Below are 14,932 nucleotides of genomic sequence, written 5' to 3' on the forward strand. Positions count from 1 at the left end.
CACTGCATTAAGCCATACAACACTTCTATAAAGACCTTGCTGGCACCTAATTAACACACTGCATTTGCAATTTATTGCACAGCAAGAGTGCAGCACAACCAGGTACGACATGACATTAATCCTCATCCCAGCTGCATCAGGAAGCAGCTGTGAACAAGAGCAGCTCAAAGCCTGCAGGGCTCCCCCCACAGTCCAGCCAGCCAGGGCAGCCCTTCCCAAACACCAACATCCACGACAGGCATTGTTGGCAACACCTTTCTTCCCATAACTTTTTATATTTGTTTTCAATGCTTTAATAAGCTTCCTCACATGAAAAGGGCACAGTTGCTCCCAAGAGGCCAACATGTTTGAGCAGCTCAAGTTGCATGGAGGATAAGATATAAATTAAAGGTAACTTAATGGAGTTCACAGCAGTGAAGCACTGCCACCATTTAACAGTAGCTTCCTGCTTGTTCTGCCCCAACCCACCACACAACACCAGTTACACAGCAACATTAATAACAACTCATATACATGTCCCCGTGTACTTTATTTCACCTTTCCTGTATTTTATGCAAAGCTCTTCAAGTCTTGTTCCATCAAGGTAAGAGTTTACCCCTGACTTTTGGCAATTACACAACAGATTTGATACAGAACTTCAGCTAATGGAGCCAAAATGCGAGTGTGTGGTGTCCCCTGGGTCCGTGGAGACCTGCCTACATGGGGATCAGTCCTGCAGATATGGAGGTGTCTCAGCTGAGAGAAAAGCATTCCTGTCACATCACCGTGAATGCTCACATTTAAATGTAGAGTGGAAGACAGAGCAGCTCACGTGTGAAGTCAAGCTCAAGAATATTCCCATCACTACTGACAAAGACTTTACAATCACTTTATTAAAAATATATCAGCTTGGATTTTGCCAAAATAATTTACACAGTAGACATATCCCACACAGAGAGACGTGACAAAACTTCACCTGATGTCTGGGGTATTTCACCAGACAGAGTTTCCCACACTTCAGTGTGAGATTTGTAAGTGCCTGCTACAGGTACATACAGCTACTGCATCCCATCTCCATCAGCTCACTGTGTCCTAACTGCACTCACAACTTCTCTGCTAAGAAGGTACCAAGAAACAAGGCTCTGCTTCTTGCCCAGTAAGGCTCCATACCCTGCTCAGTGCTACCAAAAAGCCTGGCTGATATAAAAGGCACTTTGCAACTAAGAACCAGCAGACCCCGAAGATGGAGTGTAGGGATGCCCCCAAAAATCAGAGGCAGTGGTCTGTGATCAGCATGTGAAGGCTAAAGTACTTGTTGAGCAGCGAGCACTGTTCACATCCACTGCCTGAGCACTAACCCTGCAAGCAGCCAAGAAGGAGCTTCATTTCCAGCCTACCTCCATAAACAGGGTAGATTGGCTACTGTCACTATCAATCTGTCCTTCCACAGCAACAGCAGCATAGACAGGCTATGATTACCTCTCCAGGCTCTTATTTAACAGTACTTTCTCCCTGCAAACAAGTTCTCACTCCAGTTTAACCAACATGTTCTTTGGGTGTTCAGAGTTCATGTGGAAAGCCTGTAACAGCCTAGGATAAGAGCACACCTCCGTCTCCCAGCCACTGTGTATCCAGCTTCCACACGAAGAGCAGCGTGGGCAGAGTGCAGCTCCTGGTGCTGGTCTCCAACAGCCAGCATGAATTTTCTTCAAAAAAATTGTTACTAAAAAAACCCCCTTTCCCTTGAGAAATACTCTGGATAAGCCCAAAACTGACGCCCCACAGCTGGTGACAGAGAAAGCATCCATAAATTAATGTCCTGTGCTACAGATTTCACCTCATGTCAGTCTTCTCTGAGGGAGATGCTCTCCATCCTTAGGCAGAGAGACTCACCAGCTGTGGCTGGCCCCAGTCTCTTTGGGAGCTTATCACAAACAAGCCAGAGCACTCCTTGCATTTCCACTCCTCAGGGAACATACTTCCTTCCTGCAGCCAGGCTGGAGGAATGATGCAGAGATGACAACACACCCAGGAGCTACTGTGGTGATCCCCGCTCACAGTCACTTCTTGCTCAGCTTCACAGAATGAGTCCTCTTTTCCAAGAGCTCATCACCACGTGCCCCCATCTTCTTAGCACAGTGCTGAGGCCCAGCAGTATGACTAGGTAAAAGACTTCACCATGCTTACCATATGATCAACTCCACACGCAACATCCACCACCTCACCAGGTACAGTCACCTGCATCAGACACACAAGAGCGCATTATTTCTTACGCTGGTACTTTGCAGCTGGTATTTCCTATTTCTCATTCTCCTCCTGCTTAACATGCCAGCTGGTTTCACAGGGACATGTACCAACAAAAGCGCCACCTTGAAAACCCAGAGAAAGCAAGATTCAGCACCAGACATGCTTGTGCGTTGAGCTGTGAAATATTCCTCTCTCCCTCCCCACTCCACAGAAGGACATAAACCTTTGGAAGGACAGAACATGAGGACTCACTAGCAGACAGTGAGGAGACCATAACCTCAGCCCATCTGTTCAGCAGCAGAAACAGCATGACCAAACAGAGTGTAATCCAGACAGCAGGAAGAGGATCTGCCCAAGGATTTGCCTATTCTCTCATCAGCAAGGACTGGAACAAGGCAAAAGCTTAACGCCAGCCTAAGGCAGTTTTGGCTATGACGCTAAGCAGACCCAGCTCACTCACTAGCGTAGTTACAGTAAAGATGACTTCAAGCAGAGGCTACAAAAAGAAGTTAGAGCAAAGGGAGAAGAGAGATGGCTGGTTCTAGAGCAGGAGGTCACAGACAAATATCCTGGTAACTGCCCCTGCTTTGATACATTGCTGTAGTAGTGTTAAACAGGAGCTGGCTGTTTGAGGGAGCATAACCCTCAACGTCCACACTTAGGGAAACCTGGACATGCCACACTCGGTGAATTCAGAAACTCCACTCAGCCACAGCAGTGTGGCTTTAGGCAAATGCTCCAGAGTTGTCTTTTCAATTCATTTTTAAAAGGAGGAGAAAGCATGCTAAAGAGACACATCCACTGCAAGTTCAGACATAGGGGAGGGACTCCAGGGTGGTCCCACTGATTGCCTCCCTCCTCTCCTACTTGGCCTTCATGGAGACTGGGAACATCTGTTAGGCTGAGTGCTGAACTCCAGAGCCAAAGACTCTTCTACACCCACAGAGTCTGGCTCTCAGAGCCATCAGAGAAGGGAGTGGAACTGGAAGCATTGCGAAACAGCTATGAAAACAGTTCAGTGGCTAAGGATCTCCTACTGTAACTACATAGCCCATCCAGTGACCCACCACCATAGCTGCCTGACATGGAAGAGGAGCAAGGGAAGGTCATAGGTCCACTGCTATGTGGATCTGCTGCCACTATAGTCTGACCAAAATGTTCACCTAATTTAGATGTGTAATGCAAGTCTTTCTGGTCACAGATGACCAATACTGGTGATTTTCTTTGCAGCCTGTAAAAAGTGACATGTGGGTTAGTATGGAAGGGGAGAGGCAGTAAGGGATGGCAGGTAGAAGACTGTGGATGAGAGGGAGGCAAGAACTGTTCAGATATGATGGCACAGCACCAGATGTTGCTTTGTGATCTGAAATTGATACTGAAATAGCAGACTAAAAAATGTCCTGAATCCCTCAATCCCTAAGCATGCAAAACAAGGACCTCTGGAAAACAACGTAGTTCCACAGTCACCTCAGGTCTCCACTTTTTTCACAATTACCCAACAAAACTACAGAGCAAATGATGTTTCTTGTCCTCAAGATAACAAAGACTAGCTAAAGAATATACTCTTGACCTTAATACTTCCATTCTTACCCTCCATGGGAAATAATGGTCTTCCATTCTTCCAGTTCCCAGGCACCCTCTTAGATTCTTGCCCCATACAAACAGTTCTCCTCTGTCTATATAGGATAAAAAAGAATCAAAAGAATAAAATAGGGCAGAGTCACTAAAAAGGAAGAATTCTATTTGAGATTCTGGCAAGTGTGGCTACAGTGCTTCTGGGAGTATAAAGGGTTATACATGCAGTATGAAAGCCATCAAGTTTAGTTCCAAGTACAATAAATTTTCTTGTGCTTGGGGAAAATGATGCCTAATGAGCAGGACAAGCAGCAAGTTCTGTGCACAAAAGTCTTTGCTTCCCCCTCTTACAGCTCCTGCTCTGGAATTTTGTTTGAAGAAAGAGTGCATCAGAAGAGATTCCAGGGAATCATTCGTGGTGAAGTCAATCGTTTGTGCTGGAAGTTAGACAACAACAGCTGACCCACACCAGCTCTCAGCACAGCAAATCAGGTAAGCAAGGCAGTGAAACCTGTCCCAAGCCATCACCTGGGGACTGGTTATTCAGCTGCCTGACAGAAGTGACCTTCTAGTGACAACTGGGGAAAAGACAAAAAACTTGTATTCAACAGAGTGTGAGTTCTAAGCTCCTCAGCAAGACATGTAGATGTTGGAAGTGTTCACATCAGCCCCCAGCAGAGACAAACAAAACACTATCTATCTATAACATAAGCACAGTTTAATCAGCAGGCAGTTTCTAACACTTCCTGAATACCAGGGGGAGACCAGTTACAAGCACCCTGTAACCAGATTGATAGTGCCATGCATACCACATCCCCAAGAAGGGCCATGCACGCCGGCATGTTTCATCAGTAAACTTACTACTTTGGCCACCAAACACGTGGGTTTTCTGTGCTGCTGCCCTCTGCTGCCCATTTTTAAATGACTCTCAAATTCCAAACCTGCTTTAAAGGCTGTTACCAAGCACAGGGTGTACATACCAAGAGTATCACACCCTCTGCATGTTAAAGGTGTAGGTCTTCCCGCCTCAGATTGCTAACTCAATTGTTCAGAGGAGCCAAGAAACCCTGAGTCCGATTCAGATTCAGTTTTAGTGTGTACATTTATGACATGAATTGCTGCTGTTTCTGAAGTGCAGCTGACTTACTCTGTACAAGGACATGAAAAAAAACAAACTTTCCCAGGTTTCCTGTTTTAGAGAAGTGTTTTGTTTGCTTTAGAAGAATAACACTTTCTTAATTAAAGCATATGCTAGTGCAGCATGTATGTCAGAAACCATGTTGACACCTGTAGATGTGCTGCCCACCCCTCCTGTTGCATTCCAGTGTGCTTTAAGTTTAAAGAAAGATTCTTGTTTTTCTCTTAACTGCAAATACAGCAATGGAACTTCTCCATGACAGCAGGACTAGAAACTTACTTGTAAGTGCTGCAAAATGGCTGAGTCCACAGCGAACGTGAGCAACACGGATGTCCGGGTTGAAGTCTGACCAGCCAAAAAGGCTGGGTGGGATCATCTCTGGCACTGCTGTCTCTATTAGGTTTGGTCCTTTCCCAAGAATTCCATATCCCCAGACAAAAACATTTCCTTCTTCTGTATTAGAATAAGAACACATTCTGTAAGAAAGTCCGTGCTTGTGAAATTCGTGCCATGACCAAGAGTTAATCAGATCCAAAAGGATATTTTCCTTTCTCCCAGAGCAGTCCAGCACCTTTTGATTATTTCAGATTTCCAAACAATGCATTGCCATCCAAATGCCTTCATTTTAATCTAAGTTGTGCAAGCAGACCAAGCTTCACAGGCAAAACTTTCATTGGGAAATAATGCCACCACAGTGTGGGCTGGATAAAAATACTCCAGCTTACTGACTGATGGGATAGAAGTTGAGTGTTTTATTATCACCACTGTTTCCTTTGAGGTATGGCCAAACCAGCACTAGGCCAGTCACTCTGCCTGGCATTCTGCGTGCCTGGGAAAGGCAGCAGTTGGACAGCATAAGACAGATTATGTTGCTATGTCTGCTCTCTTCAAGCTAGAAGCTCAAATGTCTTGTCATCACAACCACATCATATACATGAACATCTTCCTTGAGATGATAACAGTACAATCCTCTCCCTCGTTCCTTTACTTTCAGGCTGTGCTCCCCTGGCCACCAGCAGTCCAAAGCAGCATGCATTAAGAAGCCTGCTGCAGAGCTCCACTGTTCTCAGAACAGTGCTTTCCAGCCAAGTTTATCAAGATATATTTTCTTAAATGACAGATTTCTCAGTCTCCCACCTTTCCTCATAGAAGACAATATTCTTCTGTTTGCAGTAAAAAAATGCATGCTCCATGATGCTGCAACCCACTAACAACATGGGCTTGCACTAAGGAGGATGACTGTAAAAGTGAACTCACCTGTCAGCACGACATTGCCAGTCCCTCCACACGCAGCCTCCTTTATCTTCCCAATCTTGAATGGCAAATGCCTGGGAACATTCACCTGTGTGAGGTTGCAAAAGACCTGTTACAGACAACGTAAATTGCAAACTAGACACACATTTTAAACTTGTTCTCTAGTTCTGATTAGAGGTTATATTCACTGAACTGCTGATACAGACAAACTCTATTGCTTGAATTACAGAATGAATGCAAGTCCCACGATTAAAAAAAACCTACATGAAATGCATTAAGGCTGAGAGTGAGGACAAAGTGGAGAAAGTTACCCACTGGAAAGCTTATATGCATGGCAACAATGCTGGGAATGCTTAGTATCTGTTTATACCCCTGGCTCTCTGAGGCAGACGCAATGGGAAAGTCAGTATAGGAGCACAATTGCAAGTTTTCACAAAACTGGTCCATTTTTGAACACACTAGGAAAAACCACTTGAAGAAAATGGCTCTTATTTGGTACAGTTCAGCACAACAGAAACATATGCAGCCTGACACATGTAAACAGTGACCTTGGATTTTCCAGATAACATCCAGCTCTGCTATTCCACAGTTTGGCCTTTATCTATATTGTCCCTAAAATTCTGGCTTTGACAAACATGCCATTCAGCCATTTCAGACCCTCCTGACCTCCACTGAGCACCCAGCCAGGAAACTACTACACCGCTTAACCTGGTCATTGTCTTTGGGCCTTACAGATCTCATTAATTAGCCTTACAAGGACAGGCATGGGAAACAGAGGTATCTATTTGACCAAAGTCATGCTAATCCAACTGTCTGTTCTTAGTCTCCTGCTACGAATAGTTCGAGTATTAATTAATTCCCTGACTCCACTTCCTCGTCTCACTGTAGAAGGAAACCATCTGCCTAATTACATAGGTACTACAATGCTTAGTGTCAAGTCAGCACTGTATCTTTGCCCCACATAAGTTTGCTCCAAAAATTCATCTGCGAGACACTAGAATTTGTTGAGGACTCAGCTATAAAACTACTAAGGTTGTTCAAGAAAAATCACCAATATACAAGTTGACTGGAAGGGACTTCCAAAGTGCTCAAAGCAGGACCACTCCAAAGTCTAGATTAGCCAGCCAAAAGACTAAATCCTGTCCTGAAAACAACAAAGGCACTCAAGCTGGATCTACATTTGGTGCCGAGTTCATGGGATGTGGAAAGAACATGGGGCGCACTCTTCCTTTACATCAGACAAACTGGGGTGAGGTGACACAAGCTTTTGCAATAGGTGGGAAACATACTGCCCTAAAGCTATACAAACATTTCAGACAGACTGGTTCTGTAAACACAGGTAAAACCAGTCTGCTAGTGGTGTGAGTTTATATTGATTTACACTGCTGTCTAAGGAACCCAGAGCAGGGAGAGGTGTGTAATTTTTAAATCTGCACACTGCAGCTGAACTGCAACATAAAAACATGCCCTCAGGCCAACTGACCTGTGTGGTTTCTGTGACAGATGCCAACTGCAAGTATTCTGAATTTCCCCAACCAAAGACATCTCCTTCATCTGAAACAGCCAGGCAACAGTCCCCATAGGAAGAGACCTGGATAATGTTTACTCCAGCAATGTCACCACGTAGCTTAGTAGGAACACTGGTGATGTTGTAGTGTCCAAGACCTGAAAGGGGTTGGGGGGGAAGTAGACAGATTATGAAGAATTTTTTCCAGACATACTTTTAACACATACATAGGACCATTTCGTCGTGTTAGAAAAACAGACCCTGAAATAAGAATTGGGAAGGCAAAGCCTGCCCAGAACAAGAAAGCTAACCTTCCTATGCTACTTCCACATCCCCTCACCTTTAAACAGGCACATTCTCCTCAGATTGCATGCTTGGACTGCCAGCATGGCATCCTAAAGCTCTTGTAGAAATGAACTGGTTTGTCTCAGTTTGGTTACACAAGAGTATTCAGAACATCTGCACATGGCTGGAAACATCCCAGCCCTTTTCTGTCCACACATGCATGAATTAGGGACAGCTTGCTATGTTCATCGATTCACTGAAATGCAAGCTGAACTGAGGTCCTACCTGTTTGTCCATCAGCTCCCCATCCACATGCATAAATTGTGCCTGTCTTGGTTCTAAACAGGCTGTGGTCCTGCCCACACACAACCTGCACACAAACAGAAAAGGTCAGAGCTGGTCAGTAAAATTCATGTGTTGAGAATCGATTTAACAAAGCATTACTAGCAAACAAACCAAGCAATGAACCTCTACAGTGCCCATCAGCTCAGATTTCCCATCTTTCTCTCCCCATCAAATAGCTCTACAGATAGGGAAGGCACAATACAAAAAACAGCAGAATTTTCCTTGTGGAAAGTGTTGCTGCAGTTGATTTGTTCCGAGATCCAAAGCAAGGCTTAATTAACAGAAAGCTCAACTCAGCAGTATAACACAATAAAACAGCAAAGATTAAGTAAGAGATGTCCCTTTCCAGAGCGCTACCACATGGCTCTTGTTGCCAGCTACTAACTGCTATTGATTCCTTGCCACGTAAGTGCTCAAACTGACATTTATGTTGAGCAAATGCATGCAAGTTAGAATCTTCAGGAACTTCAGACCCTCCGCTGCCAGTTACAACTGCTCTACAGGGGCATGGAGCAAAACACCACCTCCTGTAAACATGCAGTAGACCACCATGTCAAAGAGCTTCACCTGAATGATCTGCATACTGATTTTATTTTTTTCACTGCAGAACTGCAGACTGGTTGAGTTCAGAAGGAACCTCAGAAAGTCGTCTGGTCCAACCCCCTGCTTGGGCAGGGATACCTACTGTTCAGGACCCTGTCCAGGTGTTTTTTTAATATCTCCAAGGAGGGAGACTCCACAACCTCTCTCTGCACCCTGTATCAGTGCTCAGTCAAAGTAAAAGAGTGTTTCCCCATGTTCAGAGGGCACCTCCTGTGTCTCAGTTTGTGCCCATTGCCTCTTGTGCTGTCACTGAGCACCACTGAAAAGAGCCTGGTTCCATCCTCTCTGCACCCTCCCTTCAGGTATTTATACACACTGCCAAGACACCTCTCCAGTCTTCCCTTTTCCAGGCTAAACAGCTTTGGTTCTCTCAGCATTTCCTCACAGGAGAGATGCTCAGTCCCTTCATCACCTTAGTGGTCCTTTGCTGGGCTCACGGCATGTCCATGTCTCTCTTCTCCTGGGAAGCCCAGAAGTGGACACAGTACTCCAACTGTGGCCTCACCAGTGCTGATTTGAAGAGAAAGATACCTCCATGGATCTGCTGGCAACACCCCTAATGCAGCCCAGGATATAATTTCCTTCTCTACAGCTAGGGCAAACTGCTGGCTCGCAGTCAACTTGGTGTCCACCAGGACCTCCAGGGCCTTTTCTGCTGAGCTGCTTCCCAGCCAGTCAGCCCCCAGCACGTAGTGGTGTCTGGGGCTGCTCCCTCCCCTTGCTGAACTTCACTATGTTCACATCAGCCCATTTCTCCAGCCTCTGGACAGCAGCACCACCCTCTGGTCTATCAGCCACTCCTCCCAGTTTTATGTCATTTACAAACTTTGTGTGGGTACACTCTGCCCCATCATCCAGGTCATCAGTGAAAATATTAAACAGAACTGGACCCAGCACTGACCCCTGGGATACAGCTCTAGTCACTGGCATTCAACTAGTCCCCGTGCCAATGATTAGCACCCTCCGAGCACGGCTGTTCAGACAGTTTTCAATCCACCTTCAGAATTCAGTTCAGATGATACTCTTACCTGAACAACTCTGCTGTCAAAGTCCTTCAGCTGATGAATTACATGGCTTTCACTGGACAGCACCAACCAACCACCGAGAAGAGAAAAGGCAACACAGAGGATTTCAGAGGACTGCAATCACAAAACATGAAGGTAGACCTGCCTTTACTGAAAGCCCCTTTGCTATTACACAGATTGATTTTCACATGTTCTCTTATATATACAAAGATCACAGTTCCACTGTAAAACTACTGCACAAAGGAAGAAAATAATTTTGCATTCTCCCATTTCTGAAGTTAAGAACTGTCACTTTTTAAATATAAACTCTCATGGGAATTGGGGGGTGGTGGGTAGCAATCCTCAAATTCCCTAGTCTAGAATGACCACAGACACTTGATAACACTGCAGCACCTATATAAATACTACACCTCACTAGAGACTAACCAGATATCCCAGAGCACAGTGTAGTATTAACATCCATGTCATTCTTTCAAAAAAACAGGAATTCTGCTGTTTTGAACAACCCAATTACTAACGTCCAGTATCAAGGTGAGAACAATAAGCAAGATCTCTTCAAGGCCCTGCCAGGGAATCAGTAACTTTCAACATATTCCCTCTATCCACTTACATCAATACTATCTGAGAGAGCATTTTGAGAATATGCTTTGGTGTGGTCCACAAAAACCCTGTAAAGGCAGAGCACTACAGATTTAAAGGCAGTTACAGCAAAGAGATTCAACAAAAGGATGTTTCTCTCATCATTTACTGGAATTTCTTAACATCTTCAGAAATAGCACATGCACTCTGAGAGGCTAAAGGGAGAAAGACTGACTACTAACACCAATTACCACAAGCAATTTATGAAGGTTGAGTCCTCTCACTATGGTCTGCAAAATCTGTCACATGCTGACATCTTTCTGTCTTTTGTGAATGTGGTCAGAAGCGTGCTAGAGCCCAGGCTGAGTTTAAAGCTAGGCCGTTTATATAATGCCTGCAGAACAAAAGCCTCCTCTTGGATTCCTTAAACAGCATCCTTATACTACCAGATTCTTCCCACCTCCAGGTTTTTCTGTAGGGTTGTTTTCATGCAGTTATGTTTTTAACATTAAGGAAGTTCAGGATCTTTGGAGTCTCACCTGTACTTTTCATCTTCAACAACCTTCCGGCCACACTGTCCGTAAGAATTATTCCCCATTGTGAAAACTGAAAACAATGATAAAATGCACTGGGTTTATTACTGTCCAACCCCCTGAAAGCCTCTTGCCAGGTACACAAAATATTTTCATGTCATCCTCAGTATGAAAGGTAGAATACAGTGCTGTCAAAATTGGCATAAGCTTTCTTCAAACCAAGTCCACTTAAATTCAAGTGACTGAATCCATTTTTGTCAACAATATCCCAACAATATTATTGCAGGCACCTGGAGACCATTGGCTGTTTTTAGTAACATCCTGCCGTTGCCAAGGAGACCAAGAAATAGATCAGCACTCCCACAGGAGTGCTAAATCAACCCACAAACCAGCTCACCCACTGATAAGCAGCACTGGATCACTAGGCCCAGCACTGAAGCCACCTCACCAGAGAACTCCCAGAGACATGGAAAACCAATTCACAAACACGATCTTCTGTGTAAAGGCCTGTTAATGAATTGCTTTTATAACTGTAGAACTGTGCGGCTTCAAGGCAAAAGCAACACAGGAGTATTGGCATAGCCATCCAAAACTGAATTCAAAACCATGCTTGTCTTGTTCAGCCAGACAGGCTACACTTCAACAAGGCCCAAGGCTAGATAAACAATCCATATTTTGCAACACTTGTAGTGAAAAAGCTTCCAACACATTTATAGCTTGAGCCAAGCAGAGCTCAATGCAGTTATCAGCTCAGGACTCTCCCTCCCAGCAGCAATCCCACAAAGGCCAATAGCTACCTGCATTCCATTTACAGTGCAAACAGCCCATCTGGGGTCTAGCTCCGAGAGACAGAGACAATCTTTCTCAGAGCTTTTAATAAAAGCACAGTGCTGGTGACAATAGATGTCTGACAAGCAAAGCCATACCTCCTTCGCTATCCGTCAGGATCAGGGAATGGGCTCTCCCACAGGACACCTGCAAGACTCGAGTCTGCTGCGGCTTCTCCAGTGGTAATGGAACCGGAGAGGGTTCCAAGACATATTCATAGCCCTTAGCTTAAAGAAGAGAGAGAAATTTTAAAAGTCAGTAGCTTCCACAAAGCAAATTCATCATTTATTTGCCCATCCTGTTGTACATATACACACTCGCTTCTATTTTGCTGCAAAAGCAGATATATTTTAGAAAGCCAAGATACTAACCAAAGTAAAAGGCTGACTGGGATTCTTCATGGGAGGAAGAAGATAAAAGCCATAGGGATGGTTGAAGGCAATAATCACTGGTTGAAGCCAAAAATCCACCACATATCGAGGCTGAATGTCATTAAGGTTTCAGGTGGCCAGAATTGAGAAACTGAGCACTTCAACCACATGTTCAGCCACTCTGGTGAACAAGGCTGGATTACTGGAGAGCTTAACACCACGCACAAACTAAGCGCTCTGTGCAACCAGGAATACTGCAAGCAAGGTACAGTAGCAGCAATCACTAAAAGACAGCACGAAAGGTGAACAAAAAATATCTTAGGGCTTCCTATTTAAAGAACAGCAGATTAAAAGCCCTTTCAGAAAAAAGGAATGCAGGAAACATTAGCTAGCCTGGCTCCCCAGGGGATAAAAGATCCAACATTTATGAAAGAAAATGACAGGCTGCGCTAGAAAGAAGATTTAGTAACCAGAAGAGTATGTAATCAGTTATGGTCAACTGGGAAACAAAATAAAAATGGAAAAAAGAACAGCAAAAAATAAATCAGTACTAGGAAAAAGGTTAAGGGGAGATAAAAAGCTTTGATATCAAAGCTACTGTAACAACTGAAACAAAGTCCTGGATGTCCCAGAGCAGTATTCTGCTCACATGCAGCAGTGCTTTAAGTAGTTCTTCACTTAAAAAATATCCAGCAGATCTAGATATCCTTTTACAGTAAAACACGACTTGATGCGACAGGCATCATAACTGGCTGTTTGCAAATGCTGGGAGCCTGCCATGCAATATAGCAGGAACTGAAATGCGACATTTGTGTCTGTCTAGAGACATGGAAGTCTCAAAGCAAAAAACCTTTTCTTCTCTCACTGCTCCTTCCAGCAGAGTGACACAAGCTCCTGGGATCTGTGGTAATCATCACTGAAATCAAAGGGATTCTGGAGGAAAGAGGCAATGAGGTGACTAAGGAAGAGGAGGGCAAGAGTAAAATATAAGTAGTTTAGCTTAGAAACAGCTGAAGTTAGAGCATGAAATAAAACAACTCAGAAGGTTGCAGACTCCCCTGCAAACAAAGCATCTACAGGGACACTATGTTGGGACTAGCAGGTATCAAAGTAAGTTTGTAAAACTGAGTAATGAGCTCAGTTTTACAACAGGAAGCTCATCTGTGGGAAGTTAAACACGAAGCAGTAGCAATCCCACTGACCTGCACTGCACTGTCAGCAGATCCTACCACACACTGAACACTCTCTTCTTTGAAGCACTTGAACTGCAAAACTACTTGACCTATTTCTGCATTCAAAAATAATCAGCAGGTCAGATGAAAACCAAGTCAATTACAAGATACTCCTGAGACTTCAGCACATACAGAACTAAGAGCTGAAGCCAGATAGAGACAGACATTCTGTAGAAGCCTGTGGGTTTTGTATCTGCCTTAGGTGAAAGGTGGCAATGTTCTGCACTGAATTTACCATCTTAAATGCGTTTGAGAGTCTGGTGTAAGACAGAATGACTGAATAACATTTCTCTTTCAAAATGCAATTTGGTATTAAAATAAAAAACCTCTACAGGCTCACAAAAACCAGCACTGGCTGTATAAGATCTCTGCGGGAAAGCAAATTAGTTTATAGGTGCAAAAGCACCTTGCCAAAACTGTTTTATTAACTAGGCCACTAAATGTCTACTACCAAACTAGAGAGATCCAAAGCAACACCTTAACCACACACACCCCATTCTGCAGAATAAACTGTGATATTTTAGTTACATCCAAGCAAGAATATAAGCACAGTGCACAGAATGGATGCATACTATGACCAATTACAAGGCACACAAAACCACAGCTAAGTTCCCAAAAATACCCTCTTAAAAAACAACCAAACACAAGCACAGCCCTGCACTCTTCATCAAAGCCTCCTAGACATATTCCATGCCTTCCAGCATGAAGTTTCTCACATCATATGTATCCTACAGTGCTGCCCTGCAAGTCTATAAAGCACTTCAATCCTTACTTCGCTCTCTTCTGCTCCTCTGGAATCCAAGCTGGGAATCCTTATTCAGCCCCATTCCCCACACCTTGGTGATGTCCGTGGTACGAGAGGACAGCAGAGTGAATCCATAACCACAGGCAGCTGAGGATATCTTTGAGGAAAAACACAAACCACACCATTCAGTTACAAACTAGGGCTTAGAAGAACAAGCTTCATCCTGTGCTCTTTGCTTATCAGCATTTAGCTGTCCTTAAGCTGTATCCAAACATGGCCCAGACTCACAGCATGCACAGTCTTTACAAAACTGACCAGAAACACCCTTCAGTGACAAGCAAAGTAGTATAAACTCAAGTCCAACATTATTGCCTTAGGGTTTTATTATCGTGTGCATACATACACAGAATCATTAGGTTTGGAAGGGGCCTCTGGAGATCATCTGGTCCAACCCCCCCTGTTAAGGCAGGGCCACCTAGAGCAAATGACACAGTTTTGCATTATTTTGGACCCATTCAAACACAACAGGAGGAGCTACTTGCTGACCTGCAGCAGCAGAGAAAACAAACCAAAGGAAATTATGAAAATAACATTCCCATTTTATTCCTTTTGCCAAAGAAAAGCCCAGTGTAAAAGCTGTGACCCTCTCCAAACTGGACAGCAGCGTAACAACTGAAACGTGAAGG

At 44.2% G+C, this 14,932-nt stretch overlaps 1 protein-coding gene across 1 annotated transcript; it reads right to left on the minus strand.

Annotated features, from left to right (window-relative positions):
• Positions 1 to 2,139: 2,139 nt before the first annotated feature.
• Positions 2,140 to 14,403, minus strand: WBSCR16 (Williams-Beuren syndrome chromosome region 16; the record flags this gene model as incomplete). Its single annotated transcript, XM_010021995.1, has 10 exons — positions 2,140 to 2,217; positions 3,817 to 3,902; positions 5,219 to 5,392; positions 6,197 to 6,281; positions 7,677 to 7,858; positions 8,271 to 8,355; positions 9,962 to 10,013; positions 11,077 to 11,143; positions 11,997 to 12,125; positions 14,274 to 14,403. Coding segments are annotated over 10 exons (1,068 nt in total), but the record flags the coding sequence as incomplete, so codon positions are not given.
• Positions 14,404 to 14,932: the final 529 nt, after the last annotated feature.

Source organism: Nestor notabilis, unplaced genomic scaffold (genome assembly GCF_000696875.1).
Source record: "Nestor notabilis isolate BGI_N333 unplaced genomic scaffold, ASM69687v1 scaffold22049, whole genome shotgun sequence".
Lineage (NCBI taxonomy): Eukaryota > Metazoa > Chordata > Aves > Psittaciformes > Psittacidae > Nestor > Nestor notabilis.